The sequence below is a fragment of the Brassica napus genome, chromosome C2 (genome assembly GCF_020379485.1).
Source record: "Brassica napus cultivar Da-Ae chromosome C2, Da-Ae, whole genome shotgun sequence".
Taxonomy (NCBI): Eukaryota; Viridiplantae; Streptophyta; class Magnoliopsida; order Brassicales; family Brassicaceae; genus Brassica; species Brassica napus.
In genome coordinates this window covers 14507126-14532529 of record NC_063445.1, presented here as the reverse complement: position 1 = coordinate 14532529, position 25404 = coordinate 14507126, and the positions used below count along the sequence as shown (strand labels likewise).

General features: G+C 37.0%; 7 protein-coding genes across 7 annotated transcripts; 2 read left to right on the top strand and 5 right to left on the bottom strand.

Annotated features, from left to right (window-relative positions):
• Positions 1-221: 221 nt before the first annotated feature.
• On the bottom strand, positions 222-2190 carry LOC125581947 (uncharacterized protein At4g04775-like). Its single transcript, XM_048748214.1, has 2 exons — positions 1297-2190; positions 222-802 (listed from the first exon to the last, which is right to left on the bottom strand). The coding sequence occupies exon 2, from the start codon at positions 790-792 to the stop codon at positions 298-300; it is 495 nt and encodes a 164-aa protein (XP_048604171.1). The 5' UTR covers positions 793-802; positions 1297-2190; the 3' UTR covers positions 222-297.
• Positions 2191-5218: 3028 nt separating this feature from the next.
• Positions 5219-6246, top strand: LOC106411173 (acyl carrier protein 2, mitochondrial). Its single transcript, XM_013851884.3, has 2 exons — positions 5219-5507; positions 5853-6246. The coding sequence occupies exons 1-2, from the start codon at positions 5289-5291 to the stop codon at positions 6027-6029; spliced, it is 396 nt and encodes a 131-aa protein (XP_013707338.1). The 5' UTR covers positions 5219-5288; the 3' UTR covers positions 6030-6246.
• A 1122-nt stretch (positions 6247-7368) lies between these two features.
• LOC106408182 (ER membrane protein complex subunit 10) lies at positions 7369-9685 on the bottom strand. Its single transcript, XM_048748774.1, has 10 exons — positions 9611-9685; positions 9297-9527; positions 9153-9215; positions 8955-9074; positions 8514-8561; positions 8347-8418; positions 8169-8227; positions 7936-8026; positions 7694-7851; positions 7369-7547 (listed from the first exon to the last, which is right to left on the bottom strand). The coding sequence occupies exons 1-9, from the start codon at positions 9683-9685 to the stop codon at positions 7723-7725; spliced, it is 888 nt and encodes a 295-aa protein (XP_048604731.1). The 3' UTR covers positions 7369-7547; positions 7694-7722.
• Positions 9686-10499: 814 nt separating this feature from the next.
• Positions 10500-13898, bottom strand: LOC106410417 (membrane-associated protein VIPP1, chloroplastic). The gene is made up of 11 exons (XM_013850907.3): positions 13641-13898; positions 13323-13432; positions 13112-13222; positions 12956-13020; positions 12805-12886; positions 12219-12293; positions 11886-11956; positions 11692-11774; positions 11165-11229; positions 10884-10958; positions 10500-10781 (listed from the first exon to the last, which is right to left on the bottom strand). The coding sequence occupies exons 1-11, from the start codon at positions 13762-13764 to the stop codon at positions 10665-10667; spliced, it is 978 nt and encodes a 325-aa protein (XP_013706361.1). The 5' UTR covers positions 13765-13898; the 3' UTR covers positions 10500-10664.
• A 246-nt stretch (positions 13899-14144) lies between these two features.
• Positions 14145-16152, bottom strand: BNAC02G16480D. The gene is made up of 5 exons (XM_013850908.3): positions 15945-16152; positions 15250-15464; positions 14930-15010; positions 14495-14842; positions 14145-14418 (listed from the first exon to the last, which is right to left on the bottom strand). Exons 1-5 carry the CDS (start codon positions 16066-16068, stop codon positions 14317-14319), a joined length of 870 nt encoding a protein of 289 aa, XP_013706362.1. The 5' UTR covers positions 16069-16152; the 3' UTR covers positions 14145-14316.
• Positions 16153-17249: 1097 nt separating this feature from the next.
• LOC106410976 (eIF5-mimic protein 2-A) lies at positions 17250-20042 on the bottom strand. Its single transcript, XM_013851624.3, has 8 exons — positions 19888-20042; positions 19546-19569; positions 18977-19082; positions 18842-18910; positions 18256-18749; positions 17926-18187; positions 17621-17829; positions 17250-17536 (listed from the first exon to the last, which is right to left on the bottom strand). The coding sequence occupies exons 1-8, from the start codon at positions 19890-19892 to the stop codon at positions 17470-17472; spliced, it is 1236 nt and encodes a 411-aa protein (XP_013707078.1). The 5' UTR covers positions 19893-20042; the 3' UTR covers positions 17250-17469.
• A 221-nt stretch (positions 20043-20263) lies between these two features.
• Positions 20264-25309, top strand: LOC106407597. Its single transcript, XM_048748773.1, has 13 exons — positions 20264-22636; positions 22706-22834; positions 22918-23031; positions 23121-23285; positions 23316-23362; positions 23450-23520; positions 23621-23724; positions 23814-24002; positions 24085-24291; positions 24393-24540; positions 24630-24760; positions 24843-24932; positions 25056-25309. The coding sequence occupies exons 1-13, from the start codon at positions 20708-20710 to the stop codon at positions 25146-25148; spliced, it is 3417 nt and encodes a 1138-aa protein (XP_048604730.1). The 5' UTR covers positions 20264-20707; the 3' UTR covers positions 25149-25309.
• Positions 25310-25404: the final 95 nt, after the last annotated feature.

The following is a 25404-nucleotide window of genomic DNA, read 5'->3' as shown; positions in this document are numbered from 1 at the left end:
GCAAACAAGCATTTACCACCACTCTAATCATACTAATAAGTTCTACACTAGCTACACTTAAACCTAACAAGTACGATTCTATCAAATCTAGCATTAAAAACAATTAAAGCATGAAGAGATAAGTTTTTTTTATTACTGAAACTAGAAGTAAGCGTGAAACAAGTTACCTGCCAACCCCTTCTCGAGTTCTGACACTGATGTTTAAAACCTCCGAAGCTCTTCCTTGAATGACATAAGATAAAACACTTAAAATTTCAAATTTTAAATCAAATTAATTATCTAAATAAGGTATGAATCTTACCAGCCCATAACGATGACCAGTATCACCAACACCAGTACACTAATTCCCTTTGCCAAACCATAGTTAATCACTGATGTCTTCTTAGTTAACACACCCACGATCTTGTCAAGCTTAGCCACCTTCTGGTCACTCTCAAAGAATTGATCCTTGACCATCCTAAGTTGTGTCTGCGTTTCACGAAGCTCTTCTTGAATCGCCACATCCCACCATTTCCAGATGTGGGAGTCTCCATCGTCAACGTTGTTGCAGGAGAAGTACCTCCTTCCTGGATCTTTACGAGTGTACGAGGTTTCAACAACAACCTCACTACCGCAATAGCATGTCCTCGGTATTCCTTCATCAGCCTCAGGTTCTGGTGGGTACTGATCCGCCTCTGCAATTATGTAGCTACTCTGAGCTTCATCCCCGTAGAGAGCAGCTTCTGCTTCAAGTAAAGAGTTGATGTCGAACTCCTCTGATGAAGGCTGCGTGTAGCTATAGTCTTGTCCCATGTTCGTTGGCCTGCACAAAAAACCAGAAACTATGTTAAGAACACATTCACTAAGGAGTTTAAGAACACATTAACTTAGATATATGATCAACTAAACAGTTTGCTAGCTACACATTAAGCTAACAGAAAACCGTACAAATACGTTTTGAAACCAGAAAAATATAAGCCACAGGAAACCATACAGATACGTTTTGAAACCAAAAACGAATTGAAACCCTAACTACATCGATTGAAACCGAAAACGAAAACCAAATTGAAACCGAAAACAAGTGATGAGTTTTCCAGCTAACTAAATCGATTGAAACCCTAACTACAAACCAAAAGATCCCCAATTGAAAACGATTTGAAAATGATTTGATAACAATTTCAAAACCCCGAAATTTTTGAAACCATAAATGGAAGAAATCCCCAAATCGATTCAAAGGAAATACGAAGCATAGAGGGAGACGAGAACAACATGGAAGCTAATATATCCTTAAATCTACCACAGAATTAGTTTATTTACCTTTGAAGATCGACGATGGAGAAAAATCGAAGATGGAGAGAAATCGCTTTTCGTCGAGAGCTCTGATTTTTTTTTCTAACCTTCGGTCGCAAATGTTTTTTTTTCTCGACATAACCCAACACAACATATCGCCGGGCCAACCATCAGACGCCACGTGCAGTAAGGACTTGATCCTTCGAAGCCTTATTTACGGACTGATCCGTACCGATCCGTCTAAAGCTGAGCCCAATTCACAATTTGTTAATTGTAAAAAAGCCAAGGATTTGGGCCACGGATCCGTGACAGACCTCCGTTGCGGTTGGTCTAACTCTAGACAGAAAGATATGGGCTGGTCAGATTCGATGCACGTCAATAGGTTCGACGTGCATGCCACGTGTTATAAAAAAACGATTTTTGTTTGGTTTTGAATATTATCCTAAACTAACCACTGATGAAAACTTCGTGTAAAAATAAATAAGTTGTAAGCACTTGCTCAAGGTGAGTGAATATGTTTTTTTTTCTGACAGGTGAGTGATCGATAAACACGAACCTTTTTTTTGTAACAACTTCTTTCTTGCATTCATTCTTCCAAAAGGTATCATTTACAACATCAGAAGCTTCAAACGGAAGCAGAAATAAATAGATAAAACTTAACTCAAAATAAAACGTGGAAACTTGTTGAAGCCAATAATCTACGATCTTGTGATAAGTCAGTCATCTATGCGAAGAATTACCCTTGAAAGGCAAACCATGAAGATAAGAATGAAGGACGGAGCTGTGTAACATGAACTTAAACGCATCTACAATGAATATTAAAAAAAAAAAAAAAGCAACTCTACGTCAAATAGTATGAATTTAGCTATTGACATTGTGTCTTTCCTACTCAAAGCTCCACATATTGTTTAAACAATACATAGAAACGTCAACTAATGATCATTATACCTATATATACTTATAATAAATCATTGTTTAGGCTAATCTTTATCTTAAATTTGGAGACAAGTAAGAATTTCTTCGGAGACTGGTCAAACTACAATATTTCAAACTACAATATTTTTTACTTAAATCTATTTATGCAATTTATTCAGAATATGAATATGTCTTCTTTGATCACGTCTAAGTAAATCACATGTTAAATTTAGGGTTTTTAAGAGGATTGAATTAATTGTTAGAATAAATTGTCATGGCTTATCTTTTATTATTCAATCTTGATTATTTTTAATGCTAGATCAAGATGGATAATCTAAAATCTAGATCATAGGATTATTGGTAATGTGAAAGTATTATTAATTGATTGAATTAATATTGATGATCTAAATACCTATCTGCAAAGAAATTTAGTTTAGGGATTTAGTGAACATATCAAGCTGAATTTAATGCATGTCTCAATTGTTTGAATCCACAGAAATTTGGGATTCTAGGATTTAAACATCAATAGTATTTGCAACGAAAGTTGATTGATCTTGTCGCTATGATTTGAGTTCCTGAGAGTTGAGACAAATTACTTGTTTACTGTTCATTTTATGATTGATGTTTTCCTGAGAGTTTTCCATTGCCTAGCATTTTTAATCCATAAGTTTAACTTCATTTACATTATGTCATTTACATTTATCGCAATTGAAACAATAACAACAAACTATTTTCTTTCTACCTTGATTCTGATTTATAGTGTAACTTTTGTCTCTAAGGAATTTGATCCCTATATACTACCGCGCACTAGCGTGCACTGGCGGTTGGTTTTAGTGGTAAAATCTGAGTACATCAAGTTTTCCAAAGAAACCAAATAATCCATGGCTAAATATCTCTATCAAGCTCTAGATCTTCAATTTTGTTCTTCCTCTAGAACAAATAATCCAAGTTGGAATACACACTGGTTATTGGAAATATACTCGGACACAATGGTGTTGAGGCGAGAGTCCAAGTTTGCAACGCATGACAGCATTTGAAAATGGCATGGTTAACTGATTCATCTGATTCTATCCACATTTGAGACAGTGGTTGTCACAACGCATATGGTGTCGGCTGAGATTCCTCGTGACTGCTAAGTAACCAGAAACCAATTGCCATATTATATGTCGTCTTTTCTGTGGAGCACGGATTTTCCAAGGAAAATATTTTAACTTAGTAACACTGGGCTCTGAAACTATAACTTCGTGCTCTCGACAGAGTATATTCTTCGCTACCCAGTTTCCAGATTTGACTGTGTATGTACCCCACTCTTTGTATAGCTCCACCTACACTTGTCCTCCCTATTAGATTGGCTTATGGTCAAACTCAGAATGATGGTATGTCCTCCTGAACAATGAAGTTTTCCGACGTTTCTGTATTCCACTCTTTTGGAGAACCATGAATAAATTCTATCACTGTCATTTGTGGGTGAACCACTGGAGCAATTGACCGAACTGGCTTAGTAGGAACTGATGGGATCGAAAGATCCTCCCAAACACGTATTTGGTACCCGAGTGTACTTTCTGATTGATCCCCAACATTAATAAAGCCTCAGATGCCATCAAACTTGTCCATACATAAAGAAGGAGAGGCTGAATCAATCGCTCGCAAAGGCGAGCCTAGTCGATAATATATTCCACGTAGCACTCTTGTAAGAACAAACTCTGGAATTGGATTAATCTCCATAGTTGTTTTGCCAATAAATCTAGGTTAAATTCATTGATCAATTTGAATCTGATACTTACTTCCCCTTTCAGGCAACAATGTTTTTCCCACTTTGCCTAGTGCAATCCTCGTTTTGGAGCAGTGGCTAACAACATGGGGGCTTTGAACCCAACAAGATCAAAAGAAATAGTATAACATAAAGCCCAATCTATATGATGTCCCCACTCATAAATTTTTTTTGCCCCATTCCTTTTTTTAAACCCATTTAAAAATACATAAAATAATATTGTATCTAAGCCCACTTAGTATTTTACTTAATATCATATTTTGGTCTAATATATATGCCCCAACATAAATATTTTCTGCCTCTGCCACTGTTTTGGAGGATTCGAGTTCCACCAGAAACATGCAATGGCACTTGCTAATCATATACAATTGTATTAATTTAGATGATTGTCAGTAAAATTAGGATTAAAAAACCCCCACATATGTATTTTACCTAATACTTACATAAAGAAATCAAGAAAACGGTCAAATAAATATTGAATTTACACACTTTTGCCAAAAAATACAAACTCTTCATTAATCCAAAAACATATGAACTTGTGTTGACAGAGCCAAATTAGGTATAAATATATTCAAAATTATTTTTTACTTAACCGACATTTATTTTTTAACGGAAATTAAAACGACGTCATTTTGCTAAAATAATTTTTTTTTTTAAAAAGTCGCTGTAAAATATTAAACTTATACATTTGTGCTAAAAAGCATGAAGGTTTCACTGATCCAAAAATATAAACTTGTTTTCGGTTCAGATTTTGGATTCTTTGTTTATATATAATTTGGCTCAACCAAAATAAGTTTATATTTTTGGATCAATGAAAATTGCAGACATTTTAGCAAAAATGTGTAATTTTAATACTTTTTACAGTGTTTTTTTAGTTTTTCTTATTTTAGCAAAACAACGTCGTTTTAATTCTCCTAAAAAGAATAAATGTTGGTTAAGTGAAATGTAATGTTGACTAAAGTTTTACCTATATATAAGGCTCGGTCAACACAAGTTCATATGTTTTCGGATTAACGAAGAGTTCATGATTTTTGGTTAAAATATGTATCAGTAATTATTTGACTATTTTCTCTAAAGAAATCACATTTTAACTTTTTAATTATTAAAAATCATTTTTTATTTTTTTGGAAACAGTTGACAAAAAAATCTAGTTTGCAAACAAAGCTCAGAGCGGAAAAAAAAGATACATGAGCCCAGTATTAATGGGCCTAACGAGAAAAATAGCCCAGTACATAAGCGACGACGTCGTTTGGAATCTAACAAATAAGCAAATCTGAAATCTCCGTCGAGAGAAGGATTCTAGGGTTGTCTATCATCCACTGCAACATAAGCGATGGCGGCGAGAAATGCTCTTCTTCGATACCTCCGAGTCAACGTCAATCCATCACTTGTAAACCCTACAACAATCTGCGCTCGAGAATCAGCACTCCCTTTCACCGTACTTCTTCGGCGTTTCTCAGAGGAAGTGAGAGGATCGTTTCTCGACAAATCTGACGTCACAGATCGCGTAATCACTGTCGTCAAGAACTTCCAAAGAGTCGATCCCTCAAAGGTATTCGATCCATTTCCACTCTCATTTTCTGGTTTGTATTGCGACGACATTGGAGATTCGTTAGTGATCTGCTTGTTGGGATGATGGTTAGAGAATGCATTACTAGATTTAATTAGTTCATGACAATATTTGATTTAAATGGGATTTAGTAGATAAAGCTACATTTTTCTTTGAATGTTGTGGTGTGAGCTTTAACATTGATTCATATTTGTTAAGATATAAACAACAAGCGCTACTTCTGTTTTGATATTTCTTTGGCCATGCCAATATGATGCCTAGACTCTAAGTCTTCTGATGTTACATGGAACTAGGCTTACAACTATGTACCAATGTTGTCAATTGCAGGTAACACCAAAAGCCCATTTCCTTAACGATCTCGGGTTAGACAGTTTGGACAGTGTGGAAGTTGTGATGGCATTGGAGGAAGAATTTAAATTTGAGATCCCTGATAATGAAGCTGACAAGATCCTGTCCGTCGATCAAGCGGTTGATTTTATCGCCTCTCATCCTCAGGCTACTTAAAAGGGAAACGAATTCTTCAGTGTAATGCATCATGCCTTCTGTGTCCACGGATTTGGTTTAGCCCAATAAGAAGACCAGAAACAAACATATTTTTTTGGATCTACTTTTGTTTCATAAGTATTAGATGTGTTCTTTGCATGAGTTTACGAGGTCTTTCTTTAAACTTTGTTGTTCTTGACTATCGTTTGATTAATAAATGCATCAGACACTCGTTGCATTTGAGGATCCGTGAAATGTTGAGGCATAGTCTCTCATTAGAGAGAAACCAAATCTATTTTCTCTTGTCACGTGTAAGATGCTTATATAACAAGGGTAGTAGTTCTTAATTGATCCAAACTAATCAATAGCTCCTGGGTGAAATGAGAGCTACACAGAGAAGCTACACACCACATATAATTGGATACGATCCTCCACTGCAATACTATCATTATCATAGGACGATGAAATTCTAAATGAAAATCGCAACTACTGGTACGATAGATACCTTCGCTTCATTATCAAATTGACCTGGACGCAGTAGGATAATGGCTAGGAGGATTTGAAAGGCATTATGGTAGAAAGATCGTTTTTAGAAAAGAAAGAACGTTTTGGCCCGTTCCAGTCATATATGAGCTTATGGCGTGCCTTTTCGGTCAAACGGGGAAAGCTGCTCTTAGAGCTATCTCTGAGATTTGTACACTTCGGCTTGGCACCTTCCTGTGATCTCCATTACAGATGGACAAATCTGTTTGGTGGCTTGGTAATTGGGAATAGGCTAGTCGAGGAATAAGGAATGCTCCTTTTTTTTGCATTACTCGAAAACAAGAGACCTTTCATGCAGAGCAGTCTAAAAACATGAGTATAAGTGTAAGAAGCAACACAGTATAATATGCCACATGATAAATCAAGAGAATGAGATTAATAAATACTTTTTACTATATTAGAAATCACGTTAAATATTCTATTATAAAATTTTCTTAATCAGTTTTACACAACTTGTTATCTTCCTTTTCTTTTTTGAGCAACAATTGTTATCTTCCTAACAGTTGCTACTAAATGATTCATAGGCTACCCAGCTAATGTCTATTCATTGCCTGAGCACTTTACTTGAAACTGTGAAGTCGATCACTGAATTATTTTCTTGCATAAACACCTTAAAGAATGTCGCTTATATAAGCATAGTTTGATGGATTGAATAATATGATTTCTCTCATGGCCTTAAACTACTCTAAATTCCTTCAAAATTACCAACAAAATTAGGCAAAAAAAAAATACAAGTTGACAAGCCACAAGTCAAAACGTCATCAAAAGAAGCTATGAAGCTTTCTCGATGTCTATGTTCTTGAGATGTCATGAAGCCTCTGGTTTAGAGAGAGGTATTCATGTTCGATTTCCCGTTTGTTGTTTACAAACAAAACCGATGGTGGATGAAAATTAAGTATTACATAAAACCAAATGATGAAAAGATGGTTTCCATAAAGAAACTGCCAAGACATGAGATCCGTTGAATCTTCATCTTTTACCAGTTGCATGCAGCTTCAACAACAAAAGCTAACAATCAGATACGAATTTTATAACTCACTTCAAACACACATTTGACTTATAAATTCACATTGGGTCATCTGATGTAATGACATCTCAGTAAAAAAAAGAAATTTGTTCACAGGTGTGATGGGGTCTAGCTTTGATTGCTTTGTGTGAAGTAAAATCGAAATCATCTTCTCCTGGCTGATTGCTGCACTTGTGACCCTCCTGCCTGACCACCTGTTTGTTCTTCAGCCATGTTTGTTGCTTGTGTCACAGCGTTCATCACAACGAGTCCCAATGGTATCAAGTACATCCACTGGAAGTGTCATAAGAAATTTTACATCAATTCCTAAAATACAAGGAATCATCACAGTTTTTTCCTTTTTATTTTATTACTCACATATTTCGCCCAAAATGATCTCTCTGGTGGTGGTTCAACTTCGCCATCTGCATTCTCACCGCCTAGAATCTCCTCAGTGAATATTGGAGTTCTGTTGAACAGCCAGGCGGAGGTTTATACATGTAACTTGATGGACTAATAAAATCTTTTTTATGGTATATAGAACATATGAAAACTGGAGATGTGTAGGTTCGTGAAATTTAAGGCAAGAAAATACAAATAGCGTTTTCTACCTTGGTGCCTGCTCACTACACTTCAGAATTGTGTGGGAGTTGAAAGACCATTTTGCTGGCTACAGTAAGCGGAAAAACAAAAATAAATTAGAAGTTCTCACAATAATGGAACCTTCATTCTCCATAAACTCAGTGTTCAGTTAGGACAAGATAAGATGGGGTAGGATCCTTCACATACAAGTTTGAACTGTCGAGGATATTGGCACGCCCCAAGAGAACCATAACTTGCTGCCAAGATGTTGGCACCTTCCTGCAAGCGAAGACAGGACAGGAACATAGTTCCAAATTCATATCAGAGAGTAGCTAAAATAGTTGGGTGCAAACAGAAATGTGAGCTCCTTTTACCATGTGGATAACGAAATGCTCATCCAAGCCATCCCGTGGTAGACATCTCTGTAATCAAATATGTATATTGTTTTAAAAATCAGACACATCCGGGAAAGCAATAAAAGAAAAGAAGGAAGACTGTGAGTCAGTGACTTGAACAAATCTCAGTGATTCTACTTTCTAGGTTTTCTCTTTTCATCCTCTGGCCTAGAAACAAATTTGGATGAGATTGAGAGAACCACTCATCATTTCAATCAAAACCGGAACTAGTACTCTCATGTCTGGAAAGAGTAGAAATGAATAGATTACCATTAGAAAACCTATTTAGGAGTTGAATGAGTGAAAACCAATAAATGAATGAATCTTTAAAAGTTAAAGAGTAGCCACAAGGGTTACAAAGAAGGTGTCTTATATAAAGCGTAAATTAAACAAGGTATGTAACTTGAGAAAGCAAAATACCAAAAAAGGTAGAGATAGACTTGCAGCTCTGACAGATGCAACCACAAACTCTTTCCCTGGTGGGCTGATGACACTGGAAGGAACTCTGATCCTATAAAAGTCATCTCCTGTCAACAGATTCTACAAAAAAGGGTTCCAAACCATTATTATCTCTCCACTCCAACAGAATAAACAGGAGAAAAAGGGAATATTTTTTACTTTGAAAGTATCTTTCTCTTCGTCAGAGAAGCCATTCCTTGAGAACCTCAGCTTCGTTAAAGTCTGCACCCCCACAAAGAGAATCCTCAGATCATTAATAAAAGTGAATCTCTCTCACTTGTGAAAGGGAAAGGAAGAGAGAACCTTTCCGCCATGGCTCCAGGATTTGAGGCGAGCAGAGAAAGTGCCGGCGGGGGAGAAATGAGAGTCGCCGAAGCCGTGTTCGAGAGTGAATTGGACTTTGGAATCCGAATCGGGATCTGAGTAGCGTTTGCGGGTAGTGGGAGTTTGTTGTTGTGTGGATTGGGGTTTTGCTCCTTCGAGACCAAACTCGTCGTCGTCAACGAGGAGCTCAGATTCTCTAGATCCTGCATCCTAATAATGTCTCTTGATGCTGCGTGATGTTGATGCAATAATGTTTAGACGAACAAAATCTAAACATTTAAGCAGCATCAAACATCGAAAACGAACCTGGCGTATAAATCTACAGTGACTGTAACATAAACATCAAAAACCAAAACCACGTTGTTCATGATTCAAATTTAAACATTCATCACTTGAGATGTTCAGGATTGGGGTAAGAATACTCGTTTAACCAAACACTTTAACTGTTCGGCCCAGGTACATTTTTGTAATATTAATATTAACTTTATATTATATATACATACATATAAAGCTTCTCTCGTGTCGAAGCCATAAAATGTCTAATATAACCATTGCTGGTGACTTCTTGGAGGCCCTCTTTTATTCACTATGCAGGACAAATTGAATTAAGTATGGCTTGGATTGTGGGGTGTAAGTTGCAGGTTGTGAGCAGAGAAACAAACAGAGGAGCTACTTTCATTGCACAAAGTGTAACAAGGCACGGGCTGGTGAGATCGTATGTTCAAAGTGGTCATCTTCCTTGGTTTTTTGAGTTTTTTTGTCAATGAAAGCCGTTTCCTCTAATGGAGGTTCTCGAGGCGAAGGCTTGTGTGGAGGATGGATTAAGGAGAGAATGTTTGTTTCAAGTTCTTCCTTTCCTATTTTTTTGGTACCATACTTGGTTGTTTGTTCTTTTGGAAAAGAGCCATCCTTTGGCTCTATGTTGCCATGTATGGTTTGTAATGCTTAGAACTTCAATGATCAATGGATTTTCAGGGAAAGAAAAAAAGCTTCTCTCGTGTCATCCATTCAGGAACTGTTAATATAGACTAGAGGCTTAGGACGAGCCTCGAATGGCTGATGAACATCAGTTTGTGCAACACCTTTAGGGTCGTTCTAGCATCTAAATCACTAGGCTGAGCTCCATTTTTGAATCTGTAAAGATGTGTGATGCCAAGAGGACGATCCTTTCAAAACCAGTGGTTCAGGTGAAAATACTAATTCAACCAAGTTATAAATAAAGATTAGGTGGCTGGATATTTACTTATTAACCAAACACATGCTTTTGGTGTTGTTATTTTTCTTCAAGAAACAAAAATAGTTTACAGAGAGATGTTAAACCAGTAACAACTCAGAAACAGCAGTTGCCTAAAAGTCGTTAGCTTTCCTTCGTAATTCGTTTAGTTCGTTCTCGATCTCCGAGTCCTTGAACGGGTATCCCGTGCTTGCTGCGACCGTGCTTCTCCCTGGAGGAAGCTCTCCTTTCTGCATCAGATCACATAAACAGGGGAACCAATCAATATGTTCAGCGAGTCATGAGATTATCAAGTCAAAAGGAACAAATAAGATCATTGGCGTATCAGAAACCTTTGAGCTCCCGGACAACTCATTCTTCAAGTTTGCAAGATCATCATCCACAGATGAAGTTTCAAGCATTTGAAACTGCACGGCACCAAAAAAAAAGAACAATTTAATGTCAAGATGGTTGTCTTAAAATAAAACCACTAGAGCATATATACAGTATTTTCAGGTTGTGCTTAAAATTATGTTAGGTGACATAGCAAACTTAACCCTAATCAGTGCAAGACCTCTGAACCCGATTTACAAGAGAAAGATAGAAATACTAAGACAAGAGATCAAGAACCAACCTTTCCCTCGAGTTCATCTGTTCCAATCTGAGTAAGTGCATCTGCTTCAGACTCCATGGCCATCACTGTCAAGCACTTAATAGATTTTAGACTTTACCAGAATTATCATACATCAAAAGAAGAAACTGATGCACTTATGGTCTTACTATAAACATATTCAAGAAACAGCCAAAGAAAATTAATGATTTAACAGAGTAAATCCTATTCTCTGACTGCGCATCACACACTCGATATTAGTGTTTCACTATTTTGCATTAGGTAAATACAACACTAATTACATCATCCACGTTTCCCAGAATCTTAAGCACCACATCTCTGTAACCCCATTGCCTAGGTATCAAGTACTCTAGCTTACAGAGAGAAAGTAACACATCTTTGGAAAAAGCGAGCTCTCTACTCACTTTCAACGACTAAACCGGTAAATTATTATTCTCCTCCTAACTACAAGCCAAACTTTGATCTCAGAAGTGATGCATAGACAAGTTTTTATAAGTTTTTGCTTAATTTGGAGAATCAAGAGATTGCACCTTTCTCCTCCATTTTCTCAAAGGCTGATAGAGCACCGCTTGTATTCACTGTCCCTATCATCTCTTGCACTTTGGTTGCAGTCCTAGCAGCAATCAGAGAAAGAAAAGAATTGTGACAACATATAAATCGAGAAAAGGCATTCTATACTTCCCATAAAAGATGTAAAGAAGGATAATAGGGATATAATACAAACTTAGCAGTGCGAGCACGTGCAAGGAGCGTATCTTTCTTTGCTTTCGCCTCTTGTATCTTGCTCTCCAATAGCTTCAAAGAAAAGGGGTAAGAACAAACATTTACCAAACTCAATTTTCCAAGAACCAAACTTCGTCCTTATCATATGAACCTTAGATGGAACCCCTATCTCTAAGCCATGCTAATGTAATGGTGGCATGAAGAAAATGATATACACATGATTCTTTGTTTAGTTGAGCAATGTAGAGATGATAAATTTTATTAAATTATAACCCTAAAGAATTCAAAAGTTTAAAGTGACACAAAATATATGATAAAAATGGTGATAACTAACCCTCGTATTTGAAACAAGATTGTCGACAACACCTTTCTGCTGATCTAGTTGAGTTTTCAGAGCAGCAGCGTTGTCCTGTTAAGATAAAAGTAAACAACTTCAAAATAAAAAGTGCATAAACTACAGCACATTAACGACAATAGTCATCCTCAAATGTAGAGAACACAAAAAAGATCAGTTTCGGCTTTATACACAGTGCTATTACATATGTTGAAATTCTTATTTGTTCTGACATTGAAAGAATGGATTATTTTCTGCACTCTTAGTGTTATATATGTCCAAATTCTTTTTTTTTTTCCGACACTGAAACCAGCTTAACAGCACACAACAAAGAAAGTATATCAAGAGAATACTGGTAGTTATAAACACTGCCAAGCTCTGTTGCATCTGAAAATGATTAACACAAGTTCAACATTTTCAGACAACTATTTTGACAACATCCTTTCTAAACATTGCAGAAAATCTAGATATTAGCCTCAAAATTCCTCAAAGCTTTTAACGCAGGCTTCTTTCAGTTGTTAGAGCAAGCATACTTGAATAACAAAAAGGAAAGTAGAGAACAAGAGAATGAAGCAATATAACCTACAGCAAAAGACTTTCTTCGTTTAAGGGCTTCACGTGCAAGATCCTCATCTCCTTTAGCAAGAGCAAGTTGTGCCCTTTTGTACCTATTACATGTATGAATAATCAGTAAAGTGAAGAATTTGAAGTAAGGGTCAAGGCTAAAACAAACATACCAATCATCAGAAGATTGCTTTGAAGCTTTATATTTGTTCTCCAACTGCTTTTGTGATGCCAAGACCTGCAGACACACACATATTGATAGTACACAAGTTAGCTAGTCTCCAAAATTATAATAAACTCTCAGAAGGAAAAACATCACAAAAAGGAACCTGTGCAGTGGCTTGACGCATCTTGGTCAAATCACTATTCATTTCAATAACAGTTTGCTCGAGGATTTTCTCAGGGTCTTCGAAGGAGCTTATAAGTGCATTGGCATATGACTTCGCTTATCCAAAAGAAGAGCAAACACGAAGTGATTATTGAACTCCAAAGTGAATTACAAACATAAGAGAAAATAAATACAGAATGAGAGGCAGGTACCTTGACAACCCTAGAGAATCTTTCAAAAAGATTCATGGTAGGACCATGAGCATTGCACTTCAATCTATTAGCACAAGCTAGTCTCAGCTCGTTCACTCTCAAAGCTCCACCTTTTATATAGAAGAAATAAAAAAAAAACAACAATCAGCATATGTCTTGCTTGAGTTCAAAATCGAATCTATCTAATTCTAACTGTCGAGTTGCCCTATCAATCAATACCCTATGAATTTAAACTGTTCTCTAACCAATCAAGTTCACTACTTTTTCCTTCCGAGCAATCAAACAACCCGTGAGGAGATAAAAAGAGAGAGGGCGCACCGGAGTTTCCGAAGAAGGAGGTTCGGAGGGGAAGTACCCTGAGGGTACAAGGGCGATTAGAAGTGGAAGCAGTGGGGCGGAGAGGAGGGAATAATCCGGCGATTGGTGAAGCTTTAAGAGCCATTTCGCTTCCTCTGATTTGAGACTTAGAGCTAATGTGTATTTGTGGTGTCCAAAGCAACCGGATGTTGTCTCGCTCGATTTTCTTTTTTTATTCTTCTTTTAAATGGAAAATAAATAAATAAAATGTTAAGAATATATTGACAATGTTGGACTTCTTTTCCGACTTTTAGAAGATTTTCAATCTGGTTTATTGCAAACCGTCAAAATCTCGGTTATTGCTAATTTTTATCAATTTTAGATTCTTTAGCTGTACCCCAATTTACTTCGAAAAATAAAATTGTTAGTTCCAAAAATCTCTCATCACCACCTCTTTTGATGATGATCCATAAGATTCTGACATCTTTGTCAACATTCATTTGCAGTGGCTACTGCTTCATTAGCTTCGATCTCAAAAGACCATTCATCTGATTTACATGAGAGCATTGTTTACAACTCTTCTCAACACAAACACATCTCTATTTTCTTGTTCTGTTTTTATACAGATCATATACAACAATTTATAGACACTTACACTATATGCTATATAGGAAAGAGAGAGAGAGAGGAGGGACAATTAGAGAGTGTTCCTCAAGAACTGTACAACAAAATAGACAATTGCCAGAAACAATGCAACCTGATAGAAATCTCTTTCGAAGCTGTCGTCTCTTTGGAAATACTGCATCATCAACAACATTATCTTAGTCTACAAATTAGAGGACTGTGTTAGTTAAGCACTGCTAGTGGAAGCTGACCTTAGTTGGATCGGTTGGATCACGATATATCTCTGTATCCTCTTTTCGAGTTGTGAAAGTGGCGGTTATGTCCTTGGTGGCATCGGCCAAGTCTTTAGCGGATTCAGAAGCAGCGAAGAGGCGGCGGGATGTCCAGAAATAGGCTTGAGCAATAGGGGAAGACGAGGATGAGTCCCAAGACTCTCCATGCTCAATCACTTGGCCACTGATCTGGTTAAGAGTAAATTCAGATTTGACTTTGATGACCAGATCTCCACTTACAGCACCAAGAATAGATTTGGGTTTTCCTTTGACTGTCCATCTTATACGCAAGACGCTGGTTGATAACATCACCATCTCCTGTATCGTCTACAGATATACATAGACATCATTTACACACAAGTAAGAACATTACATATAATCAAATATGTTAAAAAGGAAGGGATCATTTCTCACCACAGTGGGACTCTCTAACCCACTAGTGATCCACATTGGTCTTTTATACTTCTCACGACCTGTAAAACTTCTGACCGAATCCTGCAATCACTATCAGTCACGATGTATTTACTTATTGCCAAGTAATATTTTCAAAAGATCACAAAGGAAATAATGAAAAGTGACAAAAGTCTTGCTTCTCTTTATAATGTAAGAACTAAGAACTATGTCATTCTATGTATGAACTGCCTAAAAGACAAGAAGAACGTGGCTACAAATTTTGGTTGTAGACTGCCTGAAGATGGAAGATAAATATAAAAATGTGAAAGGAAAAAATGTACCTTAAATTTAACAGAAACAGCGAAGCAAGCAAAGGCGCGATTGGTTTCTCTGATTTCAAGAATGTCGCGAGCAAGTTGTCGAGCAGTGGATTCGACCTGGGGGCTACTTGTGCACTCAAACTCATTGCATAGTTCCCCAAAGTCAATCTTATCGACAAGCTTATCCGCTTCTGATTTATCAACGGATACTTCAGTCCTGCTGGAACTATTCAAAACTGAGAATGAAAACACGAGATCAGTTACATTAGTAAGATGGGGTTACAATCATTAGAATCACTCAACCACCTGAAGATAAAAACCATAACACAAAAGGAGCCAAACCGTCTCGGATGACTCAGACACCACATGCATGCATAACAAAATAAATCTTAATATCCATGAGATTTATACATGGATTAAAAGTTAAGTTTTGTGTTATAACTCTCCATTGTTGTAAATACCTGCGGAGCTTTTTCGATCTTATGATTGCTCATTAAAGGAGAGGGTAACCAAACAGAAAGAAGGTAGAAGGTGAGATCACAGATCTCTGTTATATTAAACTAAGGCTTCAAACTGGTGAAATCACTCATCAACCCTATAAAGCTAACAAGAGTTGGAATCCTAATTCAGAGGCAAACAAGATCACATTTAAAAATAAAAATAAGACTCCACAATTACTCATATATATAAACATGGACAAGAGAAGAGTGATGTACCTCGGGGATGACGGTGAAGGATCTTAGAAGAAAGCAAAGAGGGGCGGAAGAAGCGCCGGAGAAGGGCGGAGGAGGGAGGAGAAGCAGAAGGGACTAGGAAGGAGGAGGAGGAGGAAGCTGCCATTTTTCCATTATGATTCTTTTGTTCAATGTGTGGCTTAAGGGGTTAATGGATGACCCCACGCTTGAGTTTCTCATTTTTGTGGCTTTTAAAATTTTAAGACCATGCTTTTGGATAAGGTTTTCTTTTCTTTGAGATTTTTTTTTTTTAATTTGATTTTGTGAGTTAAATTATATCAAACTAGATTAAGATCTGCTCCTTGCGCGAAATAAACATTATATATATAAATTATTTTATGTATTATATGTTCTTACATATTATAAAATAATAAATATATATATTGAATAATTAAAAGTCAGTAACTATTACATATATAATTAAATTGGTGCGAACATATAAATCAATTATATTAATCCAAACATTTAAAAAAAAAAATTTGATAGGATATGTAATTAAATTTAAATGATATTAACAGACATAGTATATTTTTAATATTAATGTCTATTTTTTTTAAATGATGCTTTCTACTCATATGTTTTTTTTATCATGTGTATTTTTAATACCAAAAACTTTAAATTATTTATAACAAAATTTTCATTGTGGGATTAATAATTTTAGTAATAGATAAATTAAAAAAATTTATCAATGTTAGCTCAAAACTTTTATCAAAAAAAATTATTCAAAGTAAATTTTGAAACAAAAATATTTATTTATTCAATATGGTTTATAGTTTAATTTAGAATGATATATATACATATATATTTTAAATCTTAATGATTAATTAAATTAGCCTTTTTATTTATATGATTTTGTAATCATTTGTATTTTGTCATAACAAAAAATTTAAACCATGGATCACAAAATTTGAATGTGAGATTTTTAATAGTTTTAGTAATTTATAGTCATTTTTTTAGAATTCAAAATATAAAATATACAGAAAAATCTAAATTTTTATAATATGGTTATTGTGTTTTTTTTTAAATTATTTTAATAGTTTTAAATTAAATAAATTTGATAGAAGATAATTTTTTTTTATCAGATCTTTATTATTCAAAATCATTAATTGTCATATATATTTTACCCACATTAGGCAATTCCTTAATCTTTATTTAAGGAAATAATGAATGACATTAATAATGAATTTATGGTTAGTTTAATAAAAAACTTATTATATAATTAGATGGACCAAACTATTTCTCTAATAATTCTAAGAATCATCCTAGTGATGACATTGTACAGGGATATAAAAAGAAGTCGTAATGTTTCTCAAATAATATACCGGGATTCTTTGGACTTGAGAGAACTCAAAACAGGTTAAAGACATAGTCCCATAAACAAACAAACAAACAATCCAATAGAAAAACAAAGCTTCAAGCATCTGACTTTTGTGTTTCCGAAATGCACTAAAGATTTTATTAGGTAGAGATAACGAAAAAGAAAAACAGATTGTCTTTGGTCGCTCACTCACTCTTCTTCCTCAGCCTCTTCCAGCCAATTCACAAACGGCTCCAATCCCTTCACAAACGTTTGCCTACAACAACACACCCCAATCTTTACTAAAAGACTCCTATTAATAAAAATATAAACAGCCTTATTTTCCAAAGCATAATTTTACCTGCCCTTGGGGTTGCTCCCTTTGCGGTACCAATGGAGAATAGTGTCTTCAGCAAGCACATCAAGCTCATACAAAGACCTCACTACCTCTGGAAACACTTTCATCAGCTTTGCATCCTCATAGCATTGCATCTGTACTTTGTACATCAGCTCTATCTCCATTTTCCCGTTGCTGCAGAACGTGTTCAGAAGCGGTGCCCATGTCTTCACCTTGACCACCACACACAAATAATAACAAAGCTTTAACACCAAAAACAATCTTCCAACAACAACTCTAGAGACAGAAAAAAAACAAAAAAAACTCACTTGGCGTAATACAGAGTTTGAGTTTTGCTGCTGGTTTTTCCCAGACCATTGAACAGCATCCATTATCCCGTCCCAGATCACACGCACAACCTCAATCTCTGGCAGTTTAGCATCTTTCACCTGTTGCTTCACCGTTTCAATCACCTCATCTATGTTAATTTCCTCCGCCACTTGGCTCGTAAGGACCTCTTTTATTTCCTTCAGCTTCACCTCAAATATTTTCTTTTCATTGTACTCTACCAGAGCTGTCAATCCTGCCTTGCTTTTAAATCACAAGAGTACATACATTAGTGACTAAATAAAATTGAAAGTAGCAAAATAGAAACTCACGTGAAATGCTCAGAGAAACATTCAGTAGTCCGCTTAGTGGGCGGAAGGAAGTCCAAGAGTTTGTCTTCCATCTTGCCACGCCTCAGAATAGCAATCAAGTCATCAAGGCTGTTCTCAACCAAATACTCATTGAAGAAGTCAGTCACAAAAGTGAGCACTATCCCTTTGGCAACAAGGTTATCCTTAAGCAGCGGCTGGAAGACGGTCTCTGCAGGCAACCCCGAGAGCTTCTGGGAAAAGGCGAGGGCTGTGAATATGGCAAGCTTCTTCCTCTCGCTCTCCTCGAAAAGCTCGAGCGACTGCAAGAACCTCCGGGTAACATTTTCGAGGTTCTTTATAAGGAAAGGTTTCCTACGCAGGATTTTCTGAATGTAAACAACTGATGGTAAGATAGCTTCACGGTTTGGTTCACAGTCGATAATAGAGTAAGGATGGCGTTCCCCTTCGTCAGATTTCACAGAACCGGTTTGTGTACGTCCTCCAATGAAAACAACCTTAAAACAATAAATGAACCAGACTACTAGATGAATATTCATAAATGTTGGAGAACTTAGGGAAGAAGACGTGTGATAGGAAGAAGAGTTACCTCAAAGAAAATATCGCCGTATCTAGAGAAATTAAGATCAGATGACTCAATGGTCTTGGCAACAAGTTCCTAAAAAAAACAAAGGTATAAGATAGGGTGCAAGTAGGAAACTGAGAAGGAGATGAATAGACTTACGAGATCACCAGCATTATCGAGGTAGATCAGGACAACAGCATCAGAGAAAGCAGCAGGGTCCAAAGGTGCAGCAATATTCCTTTTGCGGGTCTTAATCCGCGTTCCTCTGCACATTACCAAAGAAAATTAGTTTATAAAGACAAGCAAGTTCACTAAACATTTCTCTAAACAACAAATTGAAAGGTTCACAATTTGATACAAGACTATGCACAAGAGAAAACTCTTACCACAGCTTGAAGATAACATAACTCAGTTAGTTTTTTTATTTTTAAGACAAGCAGTTCAGAGATTAAGGACTCTAAACGTTCACTAAACATTTCTCTTAACAACAAACGGAAAGGTTCGCAATTTGGTTTCAAAGTAGTTCAACATACATGAATGTTTGTACAAGAGAAAACTCTTACCACATCTTGAAGATCAGTTAATTTAAAAAAAAAAAAAAGAGAACGCAAGCATTAACATCAAAATATTAACATTAAATTTCCATGGACAAATTACAAAGAAGGATGAGCTCAGACTACAAAACTTTTAAATTCAGTTTAACCTACTAATGAACAAAGTATACATACCCGAGAGTGGGCTTCTCCTTTGAGCTGCAGGCAAAAAGACCATAAAAATAGATTAGTGATTGAAAAAAAAAAGTAGATGCTTTAAAAAAAAAGGAACCCTAGAAGTGATTCGATTAATTGAAGAGCCCTAATTAAATAGATTCCAGAAACCTCTAAATTCAATCAAGAAGAGCGAACATCGAGAGACGGATAGGGTCCAATTAAAAAAAAAAAAAGAAGCAGAAGAAAATTTCAAATGGAAGAGATGAGATCTGTGTCCCCGATACCAACACAAGAAATGAAATCGACAAAAAAGAAGAAGAAGCAGATTCTTCATTTCATCAGAAGAGAATGAAAACTTACCTCATAAACCAATATGTAGAAAAGATCAAAGGTAGGTAGGGACTAGGGAGGGATGTACGAATATGGATGTTCTTCAAGTTTGCGTTTCTGCACAAAATCGAGCTTCGTCTCGACGCTATAAAGGAAAGAAGAATTGGTAAACAATAGAATATTGTTATGACGATTTTGACCCTCATGTCCCCCTAACCTATGTTAAAATCAATTCCGTTCCGGTTGACATCCGGTTACTCACATTTCTCTTTAATCGTGAATCAAACCGAACTAGCCCATCTTTGTAATTGATTAATAAATCAATTCCGTTCCGGTTGACATCCGGTTACTCACATTTATCTTTAATCCGTGAATCAAACCGAACTAGCCCATCTTTGTAATTGATTAATAAATCAATTCCGTTCCGGTTCACATCCGGTACTCACATTTCTCTTTAATCCGTGAATCAAATCGAACTAGCCCATCTTTGTAATTGATTAACCAAAAACTTATTAAGCTTCCAAAGAGTTTCGTTCATAATGACAAACGTTATGACCATTCTGATCCCCAACATGAACACCATTTATTCTGGAAAAGGTGCAATCAAAATCAAAACAGCATCATGGTTTACTCCAAACCGGTCCTTGCCCACAACCTGCTCGACGTAATTCCTCAACCGGTTTTTGTATGTAGTGCTTGCCAACCCCCCTGTCACGTGCCTCGTACGTGACAAAGCCATCCCCTGTTTCTCTTTTCTTTTCTTTTCGCCTTTCTTCTCCATTTCTCCCGCCTCTTCTCTGTTTCTGAAGCGAGACCAAGAACACGCAAGATCCTTGGGAGTCGGTTTACTATGAATCGTTTTCCTCCTCTGGCAGATGCCAAGGGCGAAAAGCTCTTCAAGCTTGCCAAAGATCTCTACGCTCAAGGCCATCACATCAAGGCCTTAGAGGCCATCCTGGATTTGTCTTTCCTCAAAGGGAATGACAAGAATCCTGTAGCTTACCTCCACGGTACTATCTTCAGGGACCTCGCTGGAAAAACAGAGAACCCCAATCTGAAATTCACCTACTTGCTTTGTTCCGTTGAGATCTTTACCGCATGCAAGCCTTTCTCAGGGGTTGCTGCATTGTCACTCTTCAACTTGGCTCAGCAGCTTGAATCCAAGCTCTATTACAAGAAATCCCTGGCTCAAGCTAACCAGATCGTCGGCGCTGTTCAGAAATTAGAGTCTCTGAGGCATGTTATCGAGACTGCAGAGTCAAAGCTCGCTCAGTTCAAGAATGGAACTCATCTCGTTGAGGACTCCGATAACTCGGAAGATATGATTGAGTCGGATGAAAATGAAGAGACTAACACCACCAAGACTGAATCTGATTTCGTTAGAGGACTCAAGTCGTACTGGTCAGGGCTGAATGTTGACAAAAGAAGGAACTTTGTGAAAGTAAGCATTGTGGATTTTACAAGTTATGTCCAGAGATTATATGGCACAGAGGGACGAGTTGCTTTGGAGAAAGTACTGGGTTCCGTTAGAAAAGACAAAAGATGGAGGCTTTGGGTATGTCGATCTTGTTCGAAAGAGTTCTCTACTGCAGAAGAATGTAGGAATCATCTCGAACGAGAACACGGTGCAGGGTTTCATCCTAATGTAGCAATGGCTCTAGCTCAAAGGATAAGCGAAGCCTGGGGTTGTATGATATCTGATGGTGGTTGGGAACCCCTGGATACCGTAGCTGCTGTCAAAATGATCAAGACTCGTCTACAAGATATGAAAGAGTTTGTATATGAGAAGGGGTGGTCCAAAGATCTGCCTTTAGCTGCAGATGAAGAGCGCAGTAAGCTACTCCAGGAGATTCGGTTTCTACTTGTGACGTTTCGTGACTGTAACATTCTCTCACGTAGCGTTATAGCCTGGGTGAAAGATTTGGTGGTTAGCCATTTTGAGAAACTTCAAGTTTCCAAACATAGTCTTGCCGAGTGCGGCCTAGTGGACACACCTCAAAGTATCTGCTTTTTGGAACGTCATGAACTCAATCAGTTCCTGGACCTTCTCAAGCGCATCAAGTGTGAAAGGGATGATGGTACTGAACTTGTCTGCAGAGCGGTGGATAGTGTCTACAATGGTACTCGAGTTAAAGAGAAGATCGACTTTGACATGAAGTTTTCATCTCTGCTTTTGGATAAGAGACTGCTGCAATGCGAGATTGCTCAGTTCGATGAGGAAGGGGCAATCAGTTTCCTAAATGCCAGTGCTCACTACGCCAAGGCAAATGCTGGTGGCGATGATATCATACTCTGGTTGACAGAAAAGTCCTCAGAAGATGAGAAGTTCCAATTTCCGAGACCTATTAGAGCACACAATCTTGATGTTTGGTTGGCAGTTCTGGGAGCCGTTCAGTTCACATGTAGGACTATGGGAACTCAATACTACGCAAAGAAGCTCAGGGTCGGAGATTTTACTGAAGTTCTCGTTGGCGCCAAGAACTTGTGCATAGGCGAAGATGAAAGGAGAAGGAGTACTCTGGATGGTCAAAAGAAGACATATGCTTCTCTTCTATGCGATGAATGTGAAAAGAAGCATCTAGTGACAGACTCCAGTAATTCTCTCGCGACAAGACTGTACTGTAGTGCAGTAGTAGATGTTCTCAAAGCAGAATTGCATCCGAAATTTGGTCTCCCCGAGTTAGAAGATTGCCTGAATGTTATACGTGATCATAGAAATGTCAGTGATGATGTGGTGTTGAGTTCCATAAACCACCTGAAATCAGTGATGACCGATAAGGTTTATTTCTTGATTAGCAAAAGGATATATCATAGTATTGTTGTCTTAAAAGTGTTTATTGATTTGCAGGTTCCTCTAATTGATTCTAAGATCTTTCTGGTTGAAAACTCAAGGATCAATTTGCTCAACGACCTTGTCAGACTTTCTGTTTTTGACTACCGCTCTTACATCCTTCCTCTGCTGAAAGACTTTATGCTGGTTGGTTTGAAACAGAGAGTTTTCTTTCATCTTCTCTATGATTTGGTCTTCCACCTGTTCCTTATATTATATTTGGTGTGTAGGAAGGAATTGTAGATATGGAATGCAAAGCCAAGTTAGCTGCAGCACAAGCAGATCGCTTACTCGAGGAGGAAATGAAATCACAGTCAAAAAAGAAGAAAAATAAAAGCAACAAGGTCTTATACAAAAAAAAAAATGCTGTCATCTTCACTCTGATTTTCTCTTTAGAGTTAGTTTTTATTATTGTTGATGTCTATTCTTCTAGGAAGAGTTAGCAGCAGCACAGGCGCTGAAACCTTTATCCGAGAACAATCAAGACAAAGAGAAGAATTCGGGGTCAAAGAAGAAGAGACGAAGAAACAAAAAGGTTGTTGAAGATGTGGAATCTCTGTTTGCTTCCCTGATTCTTTTTTTTCGGTTTAGTCAGTTGTAAGAATGAATGGTATTCATGGCGTAACAGAGAACTTCAACAAGCATGCCTGGAGTTCTTGATCAGAATGTCGAACAGTAAGTACTTTGTTTAGAGTCTTTCTTCAAGTTGATGTACTGTTTGTATGTTTTCTCAGAGCACCACGTGTTCTTACATATGTCTAGTGTTACTTCTCCATCACCCAAACCGGGGGAAGAAGATTCTATGGAACACGATCAAGAGGAAGCTGCTAAAGGTAACCTTGGTTGTGAAAGAGCTTGTCAATTGACGATTTTTCTAAAACTACTTTGTTTTGAGATGCATAATTCTCATATCTCTCATTTACCATCTTCAAGATATGCAAAATATGCCTGAAGAAGAGTCACCGTCGAAACATTTGGAGCCAGCACATGCAGAAGGTCCACCCATATATAATTCAGCTCTTGCCATGACGCTGAAGGTAAAGCAGACACTAGTAAAAGAGTAGGTTCTTTGTTTTGAGATGAATAATTCTTACTTTCTGTTATTTGACTAATTGTGGTACTGCAGGCTCTTTGTCACATTCTTAAAGAGTATTTGCTGCAAAATCGTAATCAAATTTATGACCACCGAGAAGAACGAGTTCCTTGTGCAATAGGAAATTTCTTTACTGCGTTTGTCTCGAAGCAAATGAAAGAGGGAGTCTACAGTTGCCTCTTGAGCGACTTACTTGCTTCCATAGAAGAAGTTTATTCCATGGTTTGTGCGGCAGATAAAATTTTCAAGTAAAGTATTGGTTGTTGTCTAAATGCCATTCTGTTTTCTTTGTACTCTTTTCCAGACAAGTTATGCCGCTGAGCTACTCGTATCCATCCTTGAGTTTTGGCCTTGCTGGAAATGTCCAGAAATAGAAAGCGTGGTCACTCATATTTTTACACTGGAGGAATATGAACGAATGAGTTGTAGCAAATGCAAAAAGAAGCCAAATTATCCAGAGCAAAGTTCTTATGGAATCGTCATGGCTGCAGATTCAATCAGAAACCTGAAGGTATGCTTCATGCCTTCATTTTATTTCCGTCTTTGTCTTTCCTATAGAAATTGGTACTACCACTTAATAAGTTTGTTGTGTGTGGTTGGTTATATGTGCAGTGTGCTTTTGGAAATATAAAGTTTGAGGACATCCTTAAAATGATTCGCATGGAAGATGAAATGTTATGTGACATTAAAACAGGAGGCTGTGGAAAGGCAAACTTTGTTCATCACATTATTAGTAGATGCCCGCCTATATTCACAGTCGGTAAGTTTTGACCATTATTTGATCCTGTTTTGTTTAGAGTATTGTGTGATAAAACAATGAGGATGTTTTGTGGGATTTGGCAACACTAGTGCTGGAATGGGAGAAAGATGAAACGGAAAAGGAGATATCTGAAACAACAAAGGCTTTGGACTGGGAGATAGATATGAGCAGGCTATACGAAGGCTTAGAACCAAGCACAAAATACCGGCTTGTGTCAATGGTAAATCCTGAAACAGGGTCACAAATGTTTGTCCTATTATTTCCTCTGTGTTTTTTCTGTTACAATATGGAAATGTATGCAGGTTGGTTGTGGGGAAGAAGAAGAATACATATGCCTAGCTTATAAAAAGAACCGATGGGTCAGTTTCAGTCATGGAGCTTCAGCAAAAGAGGTAAAAAGACGAAACAGTATACCTTGAATTGTTCAATTCTTGAAGAAAGGCAGATGTTTTTAAATAGAAGATGTCATTCTGGAGTTGAAATGTAAACTTAGACATTATTGATGTGCATCGCAGGTTGTTGGTAACTGGAAGAGTGTGGTCAGATTCTGTGAAGAAAGGAAGGTTCGGCCAGAGATTTTGTTTTATGAAGCTTTTGCAAAGGCCTAAAAAGTGAGAAAGTCATAACTCAATATAGAAAACCGATTCTTGTATGAACAGATACATATTCCAATTCAAAAGCAGATTGTTCTGTCTTAATAAAGCGATTGATACTGAGTTGAAACAACTTAAAAGTTGTTCAAAGAAGTTAGTGATACTTTCTTTGTAGAAAGGAAACATATCATATTCCTCTTTTTCTTCATTCAATGATCTCACAACAATCAAGCCCTATAAGCTAGCTATCTTTACACTATGACAAAGCATC